General features: G+C 49.0%; 1 protein-coding gene across 3 annotated transcripts in view; it reads right to left on the minus strand.

Annotated features, from left to right (window-relative positions):
* Positions 1-9,397: 9,397 nt before the first annotated feature.
* TMEM131 (transmembrane protein 131) overlaps positions 9,398-23,502 on the minus strand; it is a 254,703-nt gene continuing 240,598 nt past the window's right edge. For 2 of the 3 annotated variants that reach the window (XM_015112922.3, XM_077958821.1), the window contains exons 34-41: positions 19,566-19,690; positions 19,209-19,358; positions 15,113-15,278; positions 13,897-14,018; positions 13,697-13,793; positions 12,446-12,543; positions 11,690-11,850; positions 9,398-10,452 (exon numbers count right to left, since the gene is read on the minus strand). In XM_015112922.3, the coding sequence (XP_014968408.3) occupies positions 10,168-10,452; positions 11,690-11,850; positions 12,446-12,543; positions 13,697-13,793; positions 13,897-14,018; positions 15,113-15,278; positions 19,209-19,358; positions 19,566-19,690 (1,204 nt within the window). In that variant the 3' untranslated portion in view covers positions 9,398-10,167. The remainder of the gene's footprint in view (positions 10,453-11,689; positions 11,851-12,445; positions 12,544-13,696; positions 13,794-13,896; positions 14,019-15,112; positions 15,279-19,208; positions 19,359-19,565; positions 19,691-23,502) is intronic. The other variant, XM_028832201.2, reaches the window with a different exon arrangement.

Below are 23,502 nucleotides of genomic sequence, written 5' to 3' on the forward strand. Positions count from 1 at the left end.
GCCTGGCCGTCCATACCCACAACAGTTATGGGGGCAAAGGAAACAGGCCTTTGAAAAGAAGGTAATGTGGAGTGGGCGGCCTCCGTATTAAGAAGGGGACGGACTTATCCTCCACTATGAGAGTTACCTAAAGCGTCTGTGATGGTCCAGGAGGCTTCCGAGGCGATCGGGCGGCGTCAGTCTTCAGCCGCTAAGCCGAGAAGATCTGGGAAGGAGTCAGTCAGAGCCTTGGGCCAGTTGGATAGTCCAGTTTTCAGTGGCGTCCCGCACAGATGGGACACGTCTTAGGAGGAATCCCGGGCCGCGGGCATTCCTTGGCCCAGTGGCCAGATTTCTGGCACTTGAAACAAGCTCCTGGGGGAGGAGGTCCTGGAGGAACCCCTGGCAGCGGCGGTTCAGGCGTTTGGAAGTTCTTGTGTGCCGGAGATGTGGCTGGGGTTTGTCTCACAGTGGAGGCAAGGAACTGCAACTCAGAAATACATTGCTACTTGGCTGCCTCTACTCTATTACTGTATACCTTGAAGGCGAGGTTAATTAAGTCCTGTTGTGGGGTTTGAGGGCCGGAATCTAATTTTTGGAGCTTTTTCTAATGTCGGGAGCTGACTGGGTGATAAAATGCATACGAAGAACAAGGCGGCCTTCTGGCCCCTCTGGGTCTAGGGCGGTAAAGCGTCTAAGGGTTGCTGTGAAGCGGGCCATGAACTGGGCTGGGTTTTTATATTTGATGAAAAACAGCCTAAATGCCAACTGATTTGGGAGAAAAGAGGAGCATTAACCTTGACTATGCCTTTAGCTCCAGCCGCCTCTTTAAGAGGAAACTGTTGGGCAGGTTGGGGAGGGCTAGTCACGGAAGGAAACTGTAAACCAGACCCAGTGTGAGGAGAGGAGGTGATAGAAAGATTATAGGGTGGGGGAGCAGAGGCTGAGGAAGAACTGGGGCCTGGCTCGGCCTGGGGAGGAGCAGCCTGGGGAGAAGGGGAGAGGTCAGGCGGGTCTGTAGAAAAGGAAGACTAGAAAGACTCAGCGACGCTTGGGGTTGGGACAGAGAGGACAGTCGGGCGGGAAAGGAGGAGGACTTGGGACGAGTCGCATTGGGAACAGGGAACAATGTGTAAAAGAATGCCGGGACCTCAGGCACCTCAGACTATTTGCCCATTCTACGACAAGAATTATCTAGATCGGCCGGGTGCGGTGGCTCACGCCTGTAATCCCAGCACTTTGGGAGGCCGAGGTGGGCAGATCACGAGGTCGGGAGATCGAGACCATCCTGGCTGACACGGTGAAACCCCGTCTCTACTAAAAATACAAAAAACTAGCGGGGTGTGGTGGCGGCGCCTGTAGTCCCAGCTACTCGGGAGGCTGAGGCAGGAGAATGGCGTGAACCCGGGAGGGCGGAGCTTGCAGTGAGCCGAGATGGTGCCACTGTACTCCAGCCTGGGCAGCAGAGCGAGACTCCGTCTCCAAAAAAAAAAAAAAAAAAAGAATTATCTAGATCTTGTAGGATGGAAAAATGGAAAGTGCCGTTTTCTGGCTATTTGGAACCCCTGTCGAGTTTGTACTGGGGCCAAGCGGTATTGAGAAGAAAATAAGACACTTAGATTTTAGGTCAGGCGAGAGCTGAAGAGGTTTTCAGTTCTGGAGAACACAGGCTCAGGGAGAAGAGGGAGGAATGGAGGGTGGAAAGTTGCCCATAGTGAAGGAGGGAAGTTTAAAGAGAAGGGAGAGACACGGAGAAAGGTGGGGTGAGCAGCCAAAGCAGGCGTCCCCGTGGAGATCAGACACCAATGGAACGCGGGTGAATAATCAGAGAGGCGTCCCTGCAATGATTAAACACCAAGGGAAGAATGTTTTCCCGAGTCCGTGACCGGCGCCGGAGTTTTGGGTCCATGGATAAAACGCGTCTCCTTTGTCTCTACCAGAAAATGAAAGGACTTGAAATTTAGAGAAGGGAGAGATTGAAGGGTGGCGCCAAGATTGAAAGGAGAAAGAGGATGAGGGATAGAGAGAGAGGTTGGAGAAGACAGTCAAAAGAGGCTGCTTACCTGATTTAAAATCGGTGAGATGTTCCTTGGGCTGGTGGGTCTGAGGACCCAAGGTCGTAGGTGGATCTTTCTCATGGAGCAAAGAGCAGGAGGACAGGGGATTGATCTCCCAAGGGAGGTCCCCCAATCTGAGTCCCCAAATTTCATGCACGTCCATGTGAAGAGACCACCAAACAGGCTTTGTGAGAGCAATAAAGCTTTTTAATCACCTGGGTGCAGGTGGGCTGAGTCCGAAAAGAGTCAGCGAAGGGAGATGGGGGTGGGGCCGTTTTATAGAATTTGGGTAGGTAAAGGAAAATTACAGTCAAAGGGGATTCTCTGGCGGGCAGGGGTGGGGGGGTCACAAGGTGCTCAGTGGGGGAGCTTTTGAGCCAGGATGAGCCAGGAAAAGGAATTTCACAAGGTAATGTCATCAGTTAAGGCAGGAACCGGCCATCTGGATGTGTAAGTGCAGGTCACAGGGGATACGATGGCTTAGCTTTGGCTCAGAGGCCTGACACAATCATGTAGAATCTAAGCTGGGATGAAGCTTCAAGCTGTATACAGTGGCATGTTATGAATTCATAAGGAGGCAACATGGGACCTACAGGTGGTTGATCTTATAACGCTGATGGTAATCTCTTAAGATGTGGAATTTTGGAGGTTTCTGAGAGGTATGCTATCTTAAAAAAATTCCATTAGTTCTGTCTTTCTAGAGGACTGGAGAAAACAAGGACAGTGAAATCTCTGGATTGAAGGCACGACTTCAGTGTTTCTTAATAACAGTATGTTTTTTTTTTTTTTTTTTTTTTTGAGACAGAGTCTCGCTCTGTCACCCAGGCTGGAGTGCAGTGGCCGGATCTCAGCTCACTGCAAGCTCCGCCTCCCGGGTTCACGCCATTCTCCTGCCTCAGCCTCCCGAGTAGCTGGGACTACAGGCGCCCGCCACCACGCCCGGCTAAGTTTTTGTATTTTTAGTAGAGACGGGGTTTCACTGTGTTAGCCAGGACGGTCTCGATCTCCTGACCTCGTGATCCGCCCGTCTCGGCCTCCCAAAGTGCTGGGATTACAGGCTTGAGTCACCGCGCCCGGCCAATAACAGTATGTTTTAGTCCCTTTGTGTTGCTGTCAAGGAACAGCTGAGGCTGAGTGGCGTGTGAAGAGGTTTATTTGGCTCAGGGTTCTGCAGGCTGTACAGGAAGCACGGCGTAGCATCTTCTTCTGCTGAGGGCCTCAGCACGGGTGCACTCCTGGTGGAGGCGAAGGAGAGCCCTGTGCAGACCACATGGTGAGAAAGGGAGGAAGAGGGAGGTGGGGGAAGGTGCCAAGCTCTTTTCAAAAACTAGTTCTTGTGGGAACTAAGGGTGAGCACTTACTCCCGTGAGAATGGCACCAAGTCATTCATGAGGGCTCCACCCGCTCCACCAGGCCCCACCTTTCACACTGGGGATCATAGTTCAACAAGAGACTCAGCAGGACCAAACCAACCACAGCATTGGTCTGGAAAACGAGTATCTCTGTCATTAGAAGTAAGTGGGGATTTTCCAGGTTGGAAAACAAAATCAAGCCCTTTTTGTCACTCTCTGGCAGGGAAATTTTCAATCCACAGTGAATATAAACAAACAATAACCAGAACGTATTGATAATCCACGGCAGAAGGCATTTGTATGGAGTCCACCTGGAGGGGTCTGAGGGCCTTCGAGCTCTCTAGTTCCTGCTCACGTCTACATTTAAATGTTTTCTCAGGATTTCATTCACAGGGGGATGTTTTGTAACTGTTCTTGGCAATACCTCTAAAATTACCTGGCTTATTATTATTGCCAATTTATCTTTACAGGCATCCAATTTTGGGTAATATCATAAAGAATTTTTGTTAGAGTCCACTATCACCTTTTTGATGACATCAGCTGCCTCTCCTAGGATGTAATAGGCATCAGAACTTTCCTCATTTTCTTTTTGCAAATCAGGGGCTTGCTCTGACGCTAACAGCAGCATCTGAATTTCTCAAGACCGGTGAGATCACAGGAGTGTTCGTATGGGCTGATCTGGTTCCTTTCGCATAGTGGTCAGCCCAAACATTGCCATTAGGATCTGAGTCTTTGTATTTGAATGACCTTTTACCGCTTCTATAGCTAATATAGCAAAGCATCTAAAATGTCTCTGTGACTCAACTTTTATAGGCATTTGTCAGGGTTAGAAGCCTGTTTCGAAAGCATTCAAACTTTGTGGACTAGCCCCAGTCACATTTCTTTATACTATCAGTCTAAACATTTGTTCTTTATTTTTTCCAACCTGCCCACGTGGGAGCAAATGTTTGAGTCGTCTGCAGTGACCTAATTTCTGGGATCGGTCTATATTTTAAGGGTGAATTTAACTCTGTGGTAGCATTTTGAAATAGGAACAAGTAAAATTAGGACAAGGCTACTCAAGGCATCTCTAACAAAATTACTAAAGGGTATGTATTTTTTACAGTGAGAGTTAATAATTTGGTGACAGAAAGGAATCTTCCTTCAAATATAGCATAACTTAATCACTTTACATGTGTGAAAATAATTCAAAATCAAAGCTGTTGGAATTTTATTTAGAGCCTTAAAGGAATGTGATTATGAGGACTGAGTCATGCAACAGGCACCTGTAACCTCTGTTTCTCTGATTATAGATTATCCTTTTTCTTTGCCTACACTGTGTCATGCGCGTCTGTGTGAAGAGACCACCAAACAGGCTTTGTGTGAGCAACAAAGCTTTTTAATCACCTGGGTGCAGGCGGGCTGAGTCTGAAAAGAGAGTCAGCGAAGGGAGATAAGGGTGGGGCCGTTTTATAGGATTTGGGTAGGTAAAGGAAAATTCCAGTCAAATGGGGGTTGTTCTCTGGCGGGCAGGAGTGGGAGTCTTAAGGTGCTCTGTGGGGGAGCTTTTTGAGCCAGGATGAGCCTGGAAAAGGACTTTCACAAGGTAATGTCATCACTCAAGTCAAGGACCGGCCATTTTCACTTCTTTTGTGGTGGAATGTCATCAGTCAAGGCGGGGCAGGGCATTTTCACTTCTTTTGTGAATCTTCAGTTACATCTGGGCTTACACGTGCAAGCCACAGGGGATGCGATGGCTTGGCTTGCGCTCAGAGGCCTGACATTTTTGCCGCCTTATATTAATAAGAAAAATAAAACAAAATAGTGTTGAAGTGTTGGGGTGGCGAAAACTTTGGGGGGTGGTATGGAGAGAGAATGGGCGATGTTTCTCAGGGCTGCTTCAAGCGGGATTAGGGGTGGTGTGGGAACCTAGAGTGGGAGAGATTAAGCTGAAGGAAGATTCTGTGGTAAGGGGTGATATTGTCGGGTTGTTAGAAGAAGGATTTGTCATATAGAATGATTGGTGATGGCCTGGATGTGGTTTTGTATAAATTGAAAAACTAAACAGAAGCCACAAGGTCTGAATAAGAGGAGAGAAGACAGGTATTAAAGGACTAAGAATTGGGAGGACGTAGGACATCTAATTAGAGTGCCCAAGGAGGCTCAGCATAGCCCTGCCAGCAAATATTATTTACGTTAAGAGGGAATTTAGAGTGGCGGTTTGGGATAGCACCAGGATGTATCAGCTGTGATGGCTTTGGAGAAACAGTGTAAACACGAGCAGGGCATTTATGAGTAGTTAAGAACGGTGAATAGGAGTACGACTAGACAGAAGACAGTAGGGATGACAAGTTTTTTGGGGTGCAGTCCAAGTTGGTCTGGTGTCTGGAATGAGACCGGGACCTAATAAAAAGGAGCGTCCACACAGGAGCTCAAATGGGCTGGAACCTGTAGCATTCTGAGGACAGGCCTGAATTCTGAGAAGGGAAAGTGGTAAAAGTATTGTCCAGTCCTTTTTAAGTTGGTGACTGAGCTGGGTGAGGTGTGTTTTTAAAAGACCATTAGTCCATTCTGCCTTTCCTGAAGACTGAGGACGGTAAAGGGGTATGAAGGTTCCATTGACTATCAAGAGCCTGAGAAACTGCTTGGGTGATTTGACTAGTAGAGGCCGGTCCGTTATCAGACTGTATAGATGTGGGAAGGTCTTCCTCTACCTACCCAAATCCTGTAAAACGGCCCACCCTTATCTCCCTTCGCTGACTCTTTTCGGACTCAGCCCGCCTGCGCCCAGGTGATTAAAAAGCTTTATTGCTCCCGCAAAGCCTGTTTGGTGATCTCTTCACACGGACGCGCATGACACACCGTTTTGTAAAATGTTATAAAAAACTCAGGGGCAGCAGGGAAGGACCCCTTCCCTCCTGTTGATCCTCATTATAATTTCCCTCTTTCTTCTCTTACACAAGGACCTCACGACGACTACACTGTCTAAATCACAATGTTAAATATAGTCTTTCAATTGGAAGGAAAAAACATCAAGCTGTAACTAATCAAATCGCTGTTCCTCATAAACCAGACTCATACGGAAAATGCTGTGATTCCACTAAATTTGCTTTCTGCCTGTATAAAAGAGACCTTAACTTTTTAGCTTTGGAGCACTGATCCCATTCCTTTGGAGTCTGTGTTTCCCGGATGGCTATCCTCGGCTTTTTCCTTAAAAACAGCCTTTTTAAATGAGATTCTGATCCTTTAAATTATTTCAGGTTGTCGTGAAAAATCCAAATTCTTATTTCACTCTTTTGATACACAGTTTAGGTAAAAAACATTTTTAAAAGATTATACCTTTATTTACATGTGTATTTATATAAACATACAAGATACCTGGGCATAGTGGCTCACGTCTGTAATCCCAGCACTTTGGGAGGCTGAGGCAGGAGGATCGCTTGCACTCAGGAGTTTGAGACCAGACTGGGCAACAAAGCAAGACCTCGTCCCTACAAAAAATAAAAACATTAGCCGGATGTGGTGGTCCGTGCCTGTCGTCCCAGCTACGTGGGAGACTGAGGAGGGAGAACTTGCTTGGGCCTGGGAGTTCAAGGCTGCAGGGAGCCTATGATTGTGCCAACTCAGCCTAGGTGACAGAGCAAGACCCTGTCTCAAGATAAACCCATAAAGACATCCATTATTATTTCATGTAAGTACAATTCTTTATATATAACCTTTTTAAATTCAGCCTTGGCCTAGTCCAAAGCGACTGTCATGTGACAAGCGTCCACTGTAAACAGACCCAGTTGTGTCGAGTCTTCAGATTTGGGGGGTATGTTACCACTCAAATACCTACCTTTAGAGTAATTATTTCAAAAGCACAGGTAACAGAAGAGACCCTTGTGTGTATCTCCCCCCAAGTCCGTAGTGTTTCTCTCAAGCCTGCTGGTGAGCCTCATGGGGTGAAATGAGAACTTAAAAAAGGAGTCTGGGGGGGTCTCAGGACGTTGTTCTGATGAAGCAAGTTTAGGATCGATTTCTTGAGATACTCTTTCTGAGGGAAAGTCTGTCAATACAGGTTTTTTCTTTTCTTTTTTTTTTGTTTTTTTGAGACGGAGTCTTGCTCTGTTGCCAGGCTGGAGTGCAGTGGTATGATCTTGGCTCACTGCAACCTCCGCCTCCTGGGTTCAAGTAATTCTCCTGCCTCAGCCTCCTGAGTAGCTGGGATTATAGGTGTGCGCCACCACGCCCAGCTAATTTTTGTATTTTTAGTAGAGACGGGATTTCACCATGTTGGCCAGGGTAGTCTAGAACTCCTGACCTCCACTGATCTGCCCACCTCGGCCTCCCGAAGTGCTGGGACGACAGGTGTGAGTCCCGGCGCCTGACCCAGTTTTTCTTTTGTTTAAGTGAGGGTTTCTAGGACGCTCACCTGTATACAGAGCTTTCCACCTCATTATCTGCTTTGGTGTAGAAAGAGAAACCCAAGCCCTGAATTTGTCCTGACCGTGCAAGTGCATGTAGGAAACCCTGCTGCGAGCATTGTACAAGGCCTGATGTCAGCCTACACACCACAGCTCCGGTTGCACAGGAAATCTGGTGTCCCCGAGGGACACATCACAGGTTGTAAAAATAATGTGGCTTGTTCTACTGACCTTTGGTACAAAGCAGATAAAAGGTCAGATTCACAATCACGCCAAACAACATTCTGACTAAATCACTCCCACCTTCATGGGGATGGTTTTGATTTCATGATGTAACTAGCCTCCAACAGAACACTGACGTGCAGCATCTCCTAGCAAAGGCTGGCTTTAACACAGGGAAGACGCTGAGAAAAGCAAGTTGGAGCAGGCAAGATGAAACCAACCGATGCACTGTGGCTACTGAGACTCGCCTCGTGTCTGTGTGGGCTCGACAGGGACCATGGAGGAGCTGAGAGTCTTAACATTGGAAAAGGGTCTACACACTTCTAGTTAAAAGAAAAAAATACAATTTAGATGTGTAGCCTTTACTACTGCACCTAACAGACTTGGCTAAGTCATTTCCAGTCTGTACTGAGGCTCCGTTTCCAGCAGCCCCAGCTGGTATTTCTACGTGGCACCCTGTGTCACTGTCACCTGTGGCTCCATTTCTCAGCGTCACACAGGTTGCTTTCCATCCAGCCTGGCCTTGGGGTATAGCTGTATCAGCTGGTAAACTGCTAAATCATTTCAATACCAGTGGGTAAACAGCGGTTTCTAGTACCCCCAGCCCCTGTGCCACAGCCCAAGGCATCCCACCTTGTCTCCAAGCCACTGTTTAGAAATGAAATGGCACAGGGGCACTGCATGCTGTGCTGCTGCTGGTGAGCTCCCACAGGTGGCCGTCAGGGCCCTCCCCCAGGCCGCCCCTGAGTCCCTGCTGTCTGCCCTCCGTGCCCCACTTCTCTCCTTCTCCGTCTGTCTTCCTCTCACCACACAACTTCTTAGACTGAAGGCTGGTAGAGGTTGGCCAGTGTTAGAACACGCAGGGGTGAGTTGGACACAGACTGTTCCTGAGAATGGTGACTGTGACCAGAGGGGAGGCGGCACAGTGGGTGCCGTGTGCATCTGCGGTCAGCCTGACCTGGGGCCTCTGAGCCAGCACGGCCCAGCCGGGTTCCTCAAGTGTAACGGAGTAACCCAGCACGTCGAGTGTTAGCCAGGTACCTGACGCAGAGTCAGTACTCAATACATGGTAGCAATGACTGCTTTTTATGAGGCCTTTTAGGATAGTGGCAGAGGGAAAACGCGTACTGGATGAATCCAAATAGGCTTTCAAGTCGTTTTCGATCAAGGACCCTCCATGATTGCCACGGGAGCACACAGAACTCCATCAGACGCTGCAGGGAGTTCCAGCAATGAGAGAGCAAACCCCATCTTAACCTGTCCGCTCCAGCAATGAGAGAGCAAACCCCATTTTAACCTGTCCACGCCACCGAGCAAGCCAAGGATAAGGGGGTTTACTCCGGTGTGAGAAAATCCTAACAAATACACCTTGTGTGTAAAAAACCACAAAACAAGTCAAGGCTTTTGAAAAAAGCATTTATTTCAAAGTACAACACAAAGTTGTATTTTTAAGAAATACACATTCAATCTTGTATCTCAAGACTTGGCTATGTGCATTTCAGTTCATCTTTAAAATAAGTTCAGGTATACAAATGTTACATACCTCAAGTACAAACAGCACAGAAAATGCATATGGTCTCAACTGAATGTTTTTACATTCATTCACTGTTCTTAAGTTGACTTACATTTCTGTAATCTGCTTTTAAACCAAGACAGCCTTACTTTAAAAAAATACTCTGTATTTTCAGCACAAAGTCCTCATACAGTTTTAAAATTAGATCTTGGCGCATAATATTGCGAAATTATTAAAAACCAAACTTGGTAATTTAACAAAATTGTCACATGCCAGGACTTCTGAATCAACTCAAATTATTTCCTTAGCTGTAATGTCAAATGTGTTCATACAGATAAATAAAGCATGGGGAAGACAGGTGGTCAAAACGCAGTTAACGGGAAAGGTCCTCAGATGTACAGGTCTTATTAGAGTTTGTGGCTCAGTCCAGACTTTTCTCTAAAAGCACAACAGCAAATCTCATGTTATCATAATTGCAAGAAAGATCTGAAAGAAGCGAGTGGTCTGAGCCTGCCCTGCTTGGGTCTGTTTTGCAAAGATGAGGAGGGTGGGGAGGGGGAGCTGCAGTAAGAGCCTTAAACAGATGTCTCAGAAACTGGCACATCATGATCTAGACGAGGGCCCACTATGTTTGTTTGTTTGTTTGTTTTTTGCCTAATTTAATTCTCGTGAGGAAAGTGCGAATTAGACCAAGGGTCCGAGCTTCTTCTTCCAATCGTGGGGCTCCATATCCGCCACGGGTTGTAGGTCTGTCCCAAGTCGTCAGCTGGGCTGGAGGCAGAGGGGGCGTGGGGAGCAGAGGAGTTTTCTGTGCCCATGAGGCCGATGCTTGCCAGCGTGTTTGCTGGAGTTGTGAAGGGAAGGGCGCTGCTAAGGTTGCTGGACCAAATGGAGTTGCTGAATGGAGTGGTGGACCACAGGCCGCTGGTGTTACCGAGGACCGACTGTGACAAAACAAAGTGTCCAGCACTGAGCCCGGCAGGCAGAGGGTCAAGTGGGTAAGGGGGTAGGGGTAAGGGGGTAAGGCTACAGAAAAGATGAGGCTGGGGCACGCGTTCCTCTCACTCTGCTCACTTTAGAACAAATGTTTTACACATATATTTATGAGCAGATGATTCTGATCTTTTTGAGACAGGGTCTTGCTCCATCACTCAGGCTGGAGTGCAGTGGTGTGATCATGGCTCACTGCAGCCTCAAACTCCTGGGCTCAAGCGATCTTCCCACCTCAGCCTCCCAAAGTGCTGGGATTACAGGCATTAGCCACCGTGCCGGCTGGTTGTGATATTTTAAAAAAGACAGCCCGTGGACCAATCCAGCTCTGCCTACTTTTGTAAAGAGAGTTGTATGGGAACACAGCTGCGCCCATCGGCCTGTGCACTCCCATGGCAGCGGTGAAGCACGGCCTTCAGAGCCTACAATAGTCACTATCTGACTCTAAAAGAGAAGTCAGCAAACTTTGTATAAAGAGTGGTTCAGGTGGTTTTAAAACAGAAGGTTGAATAATTACACATGAAGACAAACTTTGGAATCTGTAAAGCTGAAATATCTATTATGAAACCTTGCATGTCTAATTTAGTTTTTCTGAGAATAAAGAGGCAAACGCAGTGGGGTCATATTTTTCTGTCATAATTTTGTGGAAGCCAGAACCACTAATTATTTTCCTTGGCAAGAATGCTCTTTTGGTGCATGATCTTTGCAGGAGACTTCGGCCAAGAGGCAAACAAATGCGCTCTAGAAAATCTAAGCTAAGAGACAAGGGCTTCTCAGCAACGAAGTAAACGCAGTATCGAGCTTGCTCCTGGGAGCCCAGTGCCTGCACTGCACAGATCTAAAGGCTTCCCTCAGCCATCTGAACCTGCCACAGGCCTATGGCCACCCTTGGGGTCCATCTACAGGTGGGGAAGATGCAGAAAATGCCCTTGATCTATTAGGACGGACTCCAGAGACCAACCTCACAGCAGTTCCTAAAACTTCCTGCTTGTAATGGCTCTGAAGAACATCGATCGATCATTTTGACAGAATACGAAGACAAAGCAGTGAAGATAACAGAAGGACTAACCCACCCCTCTGATATTGCTATTGGTTGTTTATAACTGTGTCAGTGCCATCCATGTGACAGCAATGGCAGGTGGCGAGTGAGTGGGCCAGGGCCAGGCCTCAGCCCCAGCCCCAAGTACTCACTGTGGCTGTGTGGGTCGGGGAGCCGGAACTGGCTGGCCAGGAAGGACTGGGATCTGTCGCTGGCGAGTCCCAAAGGTATGAAGGGCCACTATTAAACTCGTTCCAGCTCCTCTGTGAGGCCTGATTGCACGATCGAGATAATCCGAGTTTGCTGAAAACTTCTGGAAATAAAGCAACAGTCGTCAAGTCCGTATTTGGTTTTGCCATGATCACCACGGCATGGGGCTTCACTCAACGGCATACCTCCCACCACTGCTCCTGGAGCCACCACACCCACTGCCCCAGCCCCACCACAGCCCAGCGGAAGCAGGGGCAGGGATGTCCTCCAGAACTTGAATGCACAGTGCACGAGCTGATGTGCCACTGATGACATCCAAATGCAAACATTCCCCACTCCCACATGATAGCTAATGCGAAGCTTCCATGGTGACCTCCGGTTCTGGACAGCAAGAAGAGGACCCCTGGCATGCTCAGGGCCCCATTTCAGATCGGAACCCTTCTGTGAAGCCCTTCAGTACCTGCCGTGGAACTCACACCAACTGGTGCACGCACCATGTCAAGCCCGGTCCTCTGCCCCTTTGGGCTGCTGGTGTGTGTGAGGGAGGAGGAGGGGAGGGGACCCTTCCCAGGGAGCTTCCTGCGGGGCCTCCTTCCACAGCGCTGCTGTGCCGTGTTCTCCAGCACACAAAACCACACCTCCTCTCCCTTCCTCTGTCCACAGGCTTATTAGTTACACATCTAGTGTTAAACACTCACCACCAGTTAGATTAAAAGAATTTCCAAAGGCGGAGAACGAATTGAGGGGAGTGAAGTCAGGGCTGCTTGGGTTGCTGACGGGACTCCACAAACCCGAGCTAAATGTTACAAGAGGAAAACGCAACACACAGAAATGTATGGTGGTTAGTGAAAACGGATCCATAGTGCACAGCTTCACAAACAGGAGACACTGCTTCAACTGGGGGTACTCATATTAAAAACGAAGACAAAAGGAGGAGCTGAACAATGGCTGCTTCCCACAAGGAATGAGCCGGAGGGAGCCTCCAAGCTCCGGATGCCCTATCACTAGCCCACAGCCCGGTTCAGAGCAAGTGTTTTGCAGAGAAACAGACCTTTTTTTCCTTCTGTTTGCTTTTTGGTAATGGAGGGTTTATTTAAAAACTATTTCAGGCCGGGCGCGGTGGCTCAAGCCTGTAATCCCAGCACTTTGGGAGGCCGAGACGGGCGGATCACGAGGTCAGGAGATCGAGACCATCCTGGCGAACCCGGTGAAACCCCGTCTCTACTAAAAAACAAAAAAAACCAGCCGGGCGAGGTGGCGGGCGCCTGTAGTCCCAGCTACTCGGGCGGCTGAGGCAGGAGAATGGCGTGAACCCGGGAGGCGGAGCTTGCAGTGAGCTGAGATCCGGCCACTGGACCCCAGCTTGGGCGACAGAGCGAGACTCCGTCTCAAAAACAAAAACAAAAAACCACAAACAAACAAAAAAAACCAATTTCAAATCTAGGACTCATTTCCTATTAGTGCAGAGTAGGTACATTGGGGCTCTATTGTGGCTTGTCAGGAAAAGTCAACCAAGGTGACTGTTGCATGGACAAGCCTGGCTCACGAAAGGGCCGTGGCCAATGATTTACCATAAACTGTCTAGTATTCGCTCCAAATTTCCCTCCTCCCAAGTAACTGTTGCTCTTCTGTTTTTAACGATCAGATCCCATCTCACCACAGGCCAGGAGACGGAGGAGAGTGAGAACAGGTTTAACATGCATGCCTGCTGGGCTGAGACAGGCGTGGGTGCCCCTTTCTCTACCTGGACCCCCCCAGGGAAGGCACCACAGCCGGCTTTCTGCTTCCACCCAGCAGACACGATTTCTTAGAGGCACCTGACCACTTCTGACAAACGCCTCCTTGTCAATCAGGGGAAGGATGCCCTGAAACCCACTTATGGATAAAAGGTGCTAACCCAACTTGAGAAGCCTTCCGTCTTTCTAGTGGTTAGTGGTGGTCTACCGTACCTGTCTGAGCCATCGCTGTCAACAGGAGCGTGTGAAATGCCCAGGGTGCTGGAGAAACCTGTTTTGTTCGAAGAAACTTTAGCAAAGCCATTCCCACCTGTAACAATGGACGCTCAATCAATGGAAGGTACATCAGGGCAGAGGTCATTCCACCAGGCCTGGCGCCCGGCGTGGCAGGTCCCTGAAGCAAAGGCACTGACCTGGGCTCTTGTCGTAGCCGGCCGTGACTGCAGCAAAAGTGGGGTTGCCGTTCTTGCCCGGGAGTGAGGCTGCCTTTGTCAACTTGTGTTTGCTTCCATTTGGCTGCTTTATTTTAGGGTCACTTGAAAAAGAAGCAAAGAGAGAACTCATTCCTCAGCAGTGCCCTGCCTCGGAGAGGGTGTGGGGCTGGCAGGACTGAGCCCTGAGTGGGCTTCTCTGCAGCGGGGCAGCTCACAGAGCATCGCTCAGCCTCATGTCACATGCTCTGGGGCCTCAGACCACTTAATCAGAGATAGAGGGCATTCTGGAGAAAGGTAAGAAAACGAAAGATCACCATGAAAGAGACCAGGGCGGGGATCAATTTAGGGACTGGCAGAGGCTTTGATCACACTTTTGTGAAGAACGCTAGAGCCACCCGGCAGGAAATGCAGAGGGCAGGCACTGACACTGGGAAGGGCTGGGCCTCAGGGAGTCCCCTTCCCTGCCAGGACACAGCGAGGTGCTCCTGTGGCAAGGCCCCTAAGCGGGGTGGCTCCCCCAGCCTCAGTGGTTACTGCCTCTTGGGCAATGGGGGGGACCCCAGGCTGGCCGGTGATGCGGTGCACAGAAACCCATGCCACGGCGAGGCACACGGTGAGAACGCCATCTGTGACTGTCAGGCTTGCGCTACACTGTGGCAGGCGGACACAAGCGAGGCTCTGTCCTCGGAGAACAGCATGGTTCCTGCATCGTCTGTGTGGTCAGGAGGCTGCCGTCCCGGGTGTGCACATCCCCTACTCCAGCACCTCACCCAGCACAACAGTCTTGGACCAGATCCTGCCCTTCTAAGTCCTAAGCCAAATTGTCCAAAGGCCAAAATATAAACCCATATTCCCAACTCACAGGAATCCCCTTTAGGTCTTCACGTAATGCTTAGTAAATGTTCACTGGCTCCTCAATGAAAATATCCCTCTAGTGAGTTAAACGGTGCATTTCTCGGTCCACGGGTGGGAAGAATGACTGGATTAGAATGGGAAACGGGTTACTGTTGGAGCTGGGCACCAGCACAGCAGCAGAAGAGGGGGTGGACCCCATGTAAAGGGGCCCACACAAGCCGGCAGTCGTCAGAAGTAACACCAGACAGTGGTCTCTGGCTGGTGTTTCTACGTAAAGGGTGTGACACTGGGTTTCAGGCACGTTTCGAGCTGAGGACTGGAAAGGAAGCAGCAGGCCTACCTGCTGGAGCTGCTGTTGACGATGCTGCTGTAGCTGCCCCGGGCCACGAAGGGGCAGGGGGCGGCCGGGGGAGACGGGGAGGCAGGTGTCGGTGAGGTCTGGCGTTGTTTTAAGAAAATGTCTGCGTTGAGGGTTTGCAGAGAAAGTTTATAAAGACTATCGGTAGCTGGAAATTAAAAACGAAAGGGCTTGTTAGTGTCGTGTTTTGATGAGCAGTCTTCCAATCACTCTGAACGTTCTCTAGACGATGCAGAACTCAAGCTCTTCTACAAAGAAGAGAACAAATGAAAGCTCTTAGATGTGTTCTGTCTGTTTCACAGGTTTTAAAGGGAAAGCAGCCACATCTCTGCACTGGGGATCTGAGGGGAGCGAGAGCGTGCCCTGTCCCTGCCGTGCTGCGTGGCGACAATTCTTCACCCCCCGCCTCAGCGTGCCCTGTCCCTGCCGTGTCTTCACCCCCCGCCTCAGGCAGGGGGGAGGGTCTTCCACGGCCTCCAGGGGTGGAGCGCTGAGGCCGCTGCCTGGGGACCCGGAAAAGCCTCGTGCCTACACGCAGGTTTACAGCTGCGGGAGGTGCAGCGTTCCAGGCTGAATCCCCCAGTTCAGTAAAGCCTCTCTGTTGGCGTGATGGGAACGTGCAGCTCTGATCCCTATGCAGCCCCTGGTATACTCCCTCTGATCCCTATGCAGCTCCTAGTATATTCCTGTGTCCTTTAAGGTAATGTCTACACAGCTGTTTTAAAAATCTAAAACAGGCTGGGCACAGTGGCTCGGACCGGTAACCTCAGCATTTTGGGAGGCTAAGGTGGGAGGCCTGCTTCAGCCAGGAGTTTGAGGCTGCAGTGAGCTGTAATCACACCATTGCACTCCAGCCTGACCCCGCCTCTAAAATTAAAACAAAAAATTTCGGTCATAAAATAACATTCTCAGTACATGGAAATATGTATACCTTTTATCAGAAAAATGTATCATTTTGCACATCTATTGTATGCAACGTGGTGCTGCTGTAGCTACTGCAAGAGGAAGAAGGTGAGGGGAGAGCTGTGAATTCCCGTCACCACAGGGCACAATCCCCAGTCCAGGTCTGCCCAGCTGGGCGTCCTCCCCCTGGCTCCCTGGCTGGCCCCTCCTGCCTTGTGAGATTTCTGCATACCCTGAGTACCCCCCGCTCCACTTCTCCCGTCCCCTCGCTGCCACATTGCAACCGCTCTGCCTGCGGCCACTGCTTCCCTGGTCATACTCTCTAGCACAAGCTACTTCTCCCCCACCCCCAGGGCTCAGGGCTCAAGGCTCAAGGCTCCCCAGGGCTTGGCTAGGTCAAGGCTCTAGCGTGGCCCTACCGAGTAAAGCAGCCTTCCCTTGGAAGCCCGTGCTCTCCACTCCCCACTCCCCCATCCTCAGGGCCGCCTGCTACCTTCTCTCTCACCTTCCCCAGTGCTGCCGGTGCTGGTGCCAGACTCCCACCTGCCCACTCTCACCCCTTGATGACGTGGGCCCCTCCTCGCTGGCTCTGTGGATCTGCTGGCCTGATGCCCACACTCAGGACGTGTCTCACACTGCTCTCCTGTATGAGCCCTGCTCGAATCTCCATGTCCCCCTCACGCTTCTCTGAGGCCTCCCATCTGACACCACGTCCACACTGTCAGCTTGCTATCTGCACAACTGTCCTGACCCTTCTCTAGCCACCTTCTCTGGCCTCCCTCCACCCCGCAGCGACTCATCCCCTCGGGCAGCGCCCACACTTGGAGCCGCTGTGCTCCGTTGTGTGCGCTGGATCCTCCCAGGTGCCTGTCCTGGGGAAAGGTGTGGGCAGCTCCTGTGGATGGAATATGTTTCACAGGGCCCAGTGCTGCAGATGCTCCCAAGACTGTGATGATGAAATGAAACAGGAAAAGCCCCTACGGAACAGTGCTTGAGGCAGGAGTGAGGGGGAGACTCAGAACAGTACGGGGGGTGCAATTAGAGAATGTTTTGATTCAAATATTATTAAAATTTTCCTTTGTGTCTTCTGATTTGCCTTTTATTAACCCTTTGTATTTTTTGCCTTTGTAAATCATGAAATTATTCAAGGAGAATTTTCTCTGCAACTCATATGGTACAGGGCACCATGCTAAGGGGTGCTACTTGGGATGGAGCGATCTTTACACAGAGGCTGCACAACTCCACCAGTAACTACTGCCACGTGCCGGCTGCACAGTCTTGGGTGGGACCAACGCTTTCACCCCAAGGAACTGCACTAAGCTTGGCACTGCTGACAGCACTCGCAGAACTTCAGGTCTGAGCAAGACGAAACACCAAGGGAGGCGAAGGGAGGAAAGGGGATGAGAAAGCGGGGGCAGAGCAGGAAGGTAAAAGTGATGGGGAGCATGTGGGACCGACTCTCCTGGGTTTCCTGCACCCATATTCTCTATCGAGTGGAGCTCTGCTGGAACATTTTAGTAAGGCTGGCAGAGCAGAGAGGTCACAGGGCTTGGAACCAGTGTAAGGGATTGCTGGGCTAGAAAAACAAAAGGACTGCACAGACGTGGGCTGAGGAGATAAGCTCTGCATCTCTCCCCACTGCACACTGGGAGCTCTGCCCCGAGGCACCATGCTCAGATGCACCAGCTGGCCTCTGCAGAAGAGCCAGGCAGGAAACTGAGGCCTGCTGCACCGGGCTCTTCACAGTTCCTCCTCCAGAGAGCTGGCCTGCCATTTCCCACATCCCCCCCGAGGGGTGGCACCAGAATCTCCTGCCTAGGGTCAGGTCCTGTCATCCTTTCCCATCCACAGAGGGAGTGATGCCAACACGTGGCTCAGGTGCCACTGGCTGGGGATGCTGCCCGCCAGCTTGTGGCCGTGTCTGGCTGTCGCCCGCTCTCCCGGCAGCATGATGCCTGTGTTGTTACGTCACCAGCACAGCTCATGTCGCCTCACTGGGCCTCAGAACGCCCCTGTGAAACTGGCTCCAGGGGCTGTGTTCTGTTGCTGAAAGTGGCATCTGTTTAATGGGGAACTGCCTAAATCGTGGAGTGTTAAGCCGAGGGCCAATGGCCAGCAGAAACCTCAGGGGGCTCCAGGAAGCAGAAGCATCCCGCCTGGACACACGGACCACCCACGGGCTTCTTCAAGATTTGTTGAGTGAAGGATTTAGGATTGTATCTCACCCCAGGCAAAAAGTAGTAGTAAAAGGTGCCACAAAGTCTCATGGCAAATAGGGCTACAGGATGTATCTCAGACAGCATCCTTTCCAGGATGTATCTACACATCCTGGCGAGAGCATGGACGCCCCAGCCGAGCCTCCAGGCTCTCTGCCCTCATTCGGCCCAGTGAGCCTGTCCTTGGTCTAACCCTTTCACCTTCAATGACCCAACTGTTGCTCAAACCTGACTGCATCTCTGGTCTTCCTCACTCGCCCTCTGGCACACTCCAACACAGTGGTGAGCGCGGACCGGTCAGTCCTAAGGCCAGGACCTCTCTTGGTCCCAAATCCCTGCTGTCAGCCCCTCCCTTTGCTGGTCTCTCTTGTCCCCTATTTCAGGTCAAGTGTCTACAGGGTGAGGACTTCTATTTTGGTTGACTGTGCCTACTGTCTTGATTTACTGCAGGCCGAACTGCAGAAACAAGGTCAAGAAGGTAGTAGGAAAAATAATGAAACCTTTGTGTAGGGTGCTTATATAAAAAGACATGGGTGAAGTTGAGAGGAAATGGAATTTTTACAAAAACAATTACACTATAAATGAGGAATTCGTCAGGTAAAGGACTGCTGAGTCAATGCTTTTATAAGGCAAAAACAATTCTTTAGAAGATTAACCACTCCAAACAGACCATTCCATTTTGCACACTGGGCAGTGGTGAGCTAGAATACCAGCTCCCTGAAAAAAAAAAAGCCGATGTGAATTGTTGAATGATTCCCCTGATGTAAATAATCTTACCAGGACTGATTTCAACCTACAGCAGTTTAGTCACTGATTAGGCTAGTTAACAACGGGCTCTTAGCTGGCAAAGCGCTGCCAATGGGTATTTTAAAGCAGCATGCCCCTGAAGAGTTCCACGCCCAGAGTGGGGAGGACTGCGGGTAAGTGGAGCCCTGTGGTTTCTCAGCCACTGTACTTACAGCTGCCGGGTTTGTGAACTGGAACAGAATCCCACTCCGGTGGGGGCGAGTCTTTTTCACCCTCTGAGCTACTGGTGTTGCCTAATTCTTGACTATTCGGGAGGAATTTTGCTAGGGCAGGTGGTCTGTTATCCACTAACTTACTTGTACCTGCACAAACATCAGAAAAGAACATGGTTAATGGAGGATAATTCCCTTCTTTCAGGTCTACTTCAGTGAACCTTCTAATGAGGACAAGAACGCAGCCTTAGCCTTGCATGACTAATAACTACTGACTGCGTACTGATAATGCACAACAACTGTTAACACTACGAAAAGATCTGTCAGACATGATCACAGAGAACAAAATGACAATACCTCTTGTTTTCTGGGCATTTCGTGATTTGGATCCACTTGTCATTGCAGTTGGAAGAGGAATCTTGCTTGGGAGATTTCTACGTTGCTTACTTTCCAAAGGGGGAGTATACGGTAGTTCTAATGAACTGAAAGACAAACATGGATGGAAAATACAAATGTATTCCTTTGTCTTGGAGGACGGAAGTCATTAAGATTGTAATTCTTCTACAATACAACTGCATGCAGGAAGCTAATGTAGCTTCCTGGGGAGTTATCTACCCTTGGTCCTCACTCAGCACCGGCTGCGTGCCCAACTCTGTCGCTAAGACTGCCCAGCAGTCGGTCAGCACTTGCAGACTGAACCTTTGCTATTCCGAGTGCTGACAATGAACCGAGGTCCATTATTTAGTAACACGTACTGGGAGGGAGGATCTGTCTCAGATAAGGCACAGAAAGAAAACCCTTAGCACCAACTTGCTGCTCAGTGCTGGAAGTGCAGTCATTCTGCCCGTGAGTGAGTCCCCTCCCAGCATCTAGACTCCCACCACTGAGATTCCTGAACACGAAGACTGTGAAAGGTCTCAGATCTGCAACATCAGAGGCTCCACTATTCAAAACTGAACACATTTTCCTCATAGAAAATTATGAGGTGACCCAGAGCTATGTTCCTAGTTACTGCAGGGCATGGGCTGGGATGAACTTTCTTCCTTATTCTTGAGCTCGGGGTTAATCTTAGGCAAAAAATTTAAATATTCTTTTTATTGATTTATTTAGAGTGACATGCTTTCTGAAAGATTTTGAGGTAAGCCTAAGATAATAAGCATGTATAGATAGGACAATTAATTGACTCTCAACTTCCTGTCAGCCACACACAATAGGAAGTGTGATGAGCGATCTTAAATTTCCAAAGCTCAGTGAGTGAGACAGGAAAACCTGCCGGGACAGCAGCTGGAAAGAATGAATCTCAGAGAAAAGAACTGGGTAGCTGGCCCACGGAAGACAGCATGGTGAGTGGAGTACCTGTATGGGCTACAAAGGCATTCTTTATGAAGCCGCATCTCTAATGCCCGCCAAGACCATGTCCGGGACTGGGAGGACCTCCGGAAGGAGCTCAGCTAATGTGGTCCAAGAAAGACCTTTTCCAGCAAAGGCTGAGATGCAGCTCAGAGAGCCCAGTGGCTCCTTTGGAGAAATCTTCCAAGAATCCTCAGGGATCTCCACGGAGCTCCTGGTGACAGCTGTCAGTTCAGGGCTGAGCTGACAGCTAGCTTTTCATCACAAATTTGCAAAGTCTACACAGACGGTATAAAATGGATGCATCTCCAGCATTTCCCACATTTCAGCATGCTTCCTGCCCCCACCCCTCAGGTGTGTGATACCACTGAGGCCTCCTGGCCCCATCCTCCAAGTTCTTCATGCACCATGTTGCCTTCTGTCCTCCCGAACCACAGGATACAGTGTGAGAAGGGTTCCAACTTTCCAGATCTAACGGCGCCACAACACCCTCGCTCCCCAACATCCTCAGTGTCAAGTGTGAGCTCATAAATGAACAAATACATTTAAGAAGGCTGTTTACAAACATTTTATAAGGTGGTAGGGTGAAAGGACATTTTCTTTTCACTCTTTTGTTGCTCTGTATTTCACATTTTCCATAGTAAGTAGGTATTATATCTGGAATTAGTAAGAGTAAACCAAAAAGCCAAGGGTTTCCATTAGCCCAAATAAGTAGAATTTTAGGTAGGATAACAAACTGAAGTGAAAAATCCACTGTTTATGGACCAGATGATGAATGCTACAGTATTATAAAATCTTTTGTATCTCTTCCACTTCTAACCGACAGGGTTATTTAAAAACCCCATCTTCTAAAAATAACCCCAAAGGCTCCCATAGTAGACACCAGCCCTCTGGTGGTGGAGGTGGTGTGGGTGTGATTTTTAAGTGTGTGTGGGTATCTATACAAAACTAAATTCTGTGCCCCTGTAAAAGTAACTGGTTTTTAAGAAGAAAGGTGCCAGACTTCTGTTATTTTTGCTGATTCATACTTTCCTAAATTAAGCCAGATGATCTCTATCAAGAAACCTTTTTTAAGGTTTCTGAATAAAATGGATAATGGCCAACTTAATTGAAGCAATTCTTTTTATTTTTTTGAGACAGAGTCTCACACTGTCACCCAGGCTGGAGTGCAGTGGCGCCATCTTGGTTGACTGCAACCTCTGCCTCCCAGGCTCAAGTGATTCTCCTGCCTCAGCCTCCTGAGTAGCTGGAATTACAGGTGTGTGCCCCCATGCTTGGTTAATGTTTGTATTTTTAACAGAGATGGGGTTTCACCATGTTGACGAGGCTGGTCTCGAAGTCCTGACCTCAGGTGATCTGCCCTCCTTGGCCTCCCGAAGTGCTGGGATTACAGGCGTGAGCCACCGTGCCCAGACTCAAGTGATTCTTTTTAAAAAGGAAAACAGAAAGGTGGTTCAGATGCCAGGATTTATTTATTTATTGACAGGGTCTCACTCTGTTGCCCAGGCTAGAGTGCAGTGGCGCAATCACGACTCTCTGCAGTCTCTTAACTCCTGGGCTCAAGCAATCCTCCTGCCTCAACCTCCCTAGTAGTTGGGTCTACAGGTGTGTGCCATCATACCTGGCTAATTTAAAAGAAAACATTTTTGTAAGATGAGGTCTTGCTATACTGTCCAGGCTGGTCTTGAACTCCTGGGCTCAAGCAATCCTCCTGCCTTGACCTCCCAAAGTGCTGGGATTATAGGTGTGAGCTACCACACCTGGCCTATTTTTATAATATATTTTCCCCCATTTTTTAATAATAATGTTTTTCTTTTTCTTAATATTCTGAGATTTCGCATTTTTATTTTTGCTTTTCACAACGTTACACCTGACTGGGGCCTGGCCTATTTTTATTCCTGTAATACACAGTACACACCTCTGTCTGGGGAGGAGAGAAGCAGACCTGAGGACACAGCTCGGGACGTGACCGGCCGTGGAGGCAGGGTTTTCCCAGTGCTGACAGGTCTGGGGCTGGCGTGCGCAGTGTGGTGTTCACGGCCCCTGGCCCTGAGTTGAGCATGTTATTTAAGCAGATTTTTAGAGATAATATGATTAGTTTATCTACTTAACTTCTTTTGCTTATTTTAGATGATTACATTTATGTAAACATATACTGTTGATAAACAAATAGAAAAACAAAAGGATCAGTGAATACTCAGGATCCTAAACCAGGGATGCCCTGGGTCCTTCCTGGTTCTGCGGAAACCTTCAGTGCCTGAGATCTGATTCCCATTCCCTGGCATCTCTGACACAGACTTCAGGCTTCTGGAGGTCTGCAGGCCCGTTTCTGTGTTGCCACAGCTGGAAAACATGGTGAGATCAGACTGCTGCTGCAGCCCCACACTCCCATTTCCTAGAAATGATTTTTTTGAGGTCAGCTCTTGGGAGTGTGGATGGATGGGAGTGAGCCGTTCCTTTGGCTTTATCACCTCTTATAAAGCTTCCAAAAGAAAGTGATGATATATGCCTTATTAATGACATAGCTTATGAAAAGATGTGTACCTGTCCTTCAGATATGTGGGATCATATATTAACACACTAAAAGGTGACAGGAATTTCAGGAGTCACTAAAGCTAGGACTGGCCGTGATTCTACCTGAGGGACAGTGTTTGACATTTACTATCAGAATGCAGTGGAGTCAGAGAATAGCTCTGTTCAGAAAGTCAACCTTCTCTGGTTATTAAAAAAACCAGTCTTTATCTGATTAAATGACTGATGAACTAATACATTCTGACTCTCAATACTTTCATCCCCGAGTTCAGAAAAACGAGAGATCAGTGAGTTTAAAGAGATTAGATAAGGGAGGTTAGAAGACAGGTTGCATACAGATTTCTTCAGTTACAAAAGACAGTTTCAAGTACACAGCTTGAATTGTGTTCTGGTGATGATTTATCTTTTTTAT

Source organism: Macaca mulatta, chromosome 13, assembly GCF_049350105.2.
Source record: "Macaca mulatta isolate MMU2019108-1 chromosome 13, T2T-MMU8v2.0, whole genome shotgun sequence".
In the NCBI taxonomy this organism is placed as follows: domain Eukaryota; kingdom Metazoa; phylum Chordata; class Mammalia; order Primates; family Cercopithecidae; genus Macaca; species Macaca mulatta.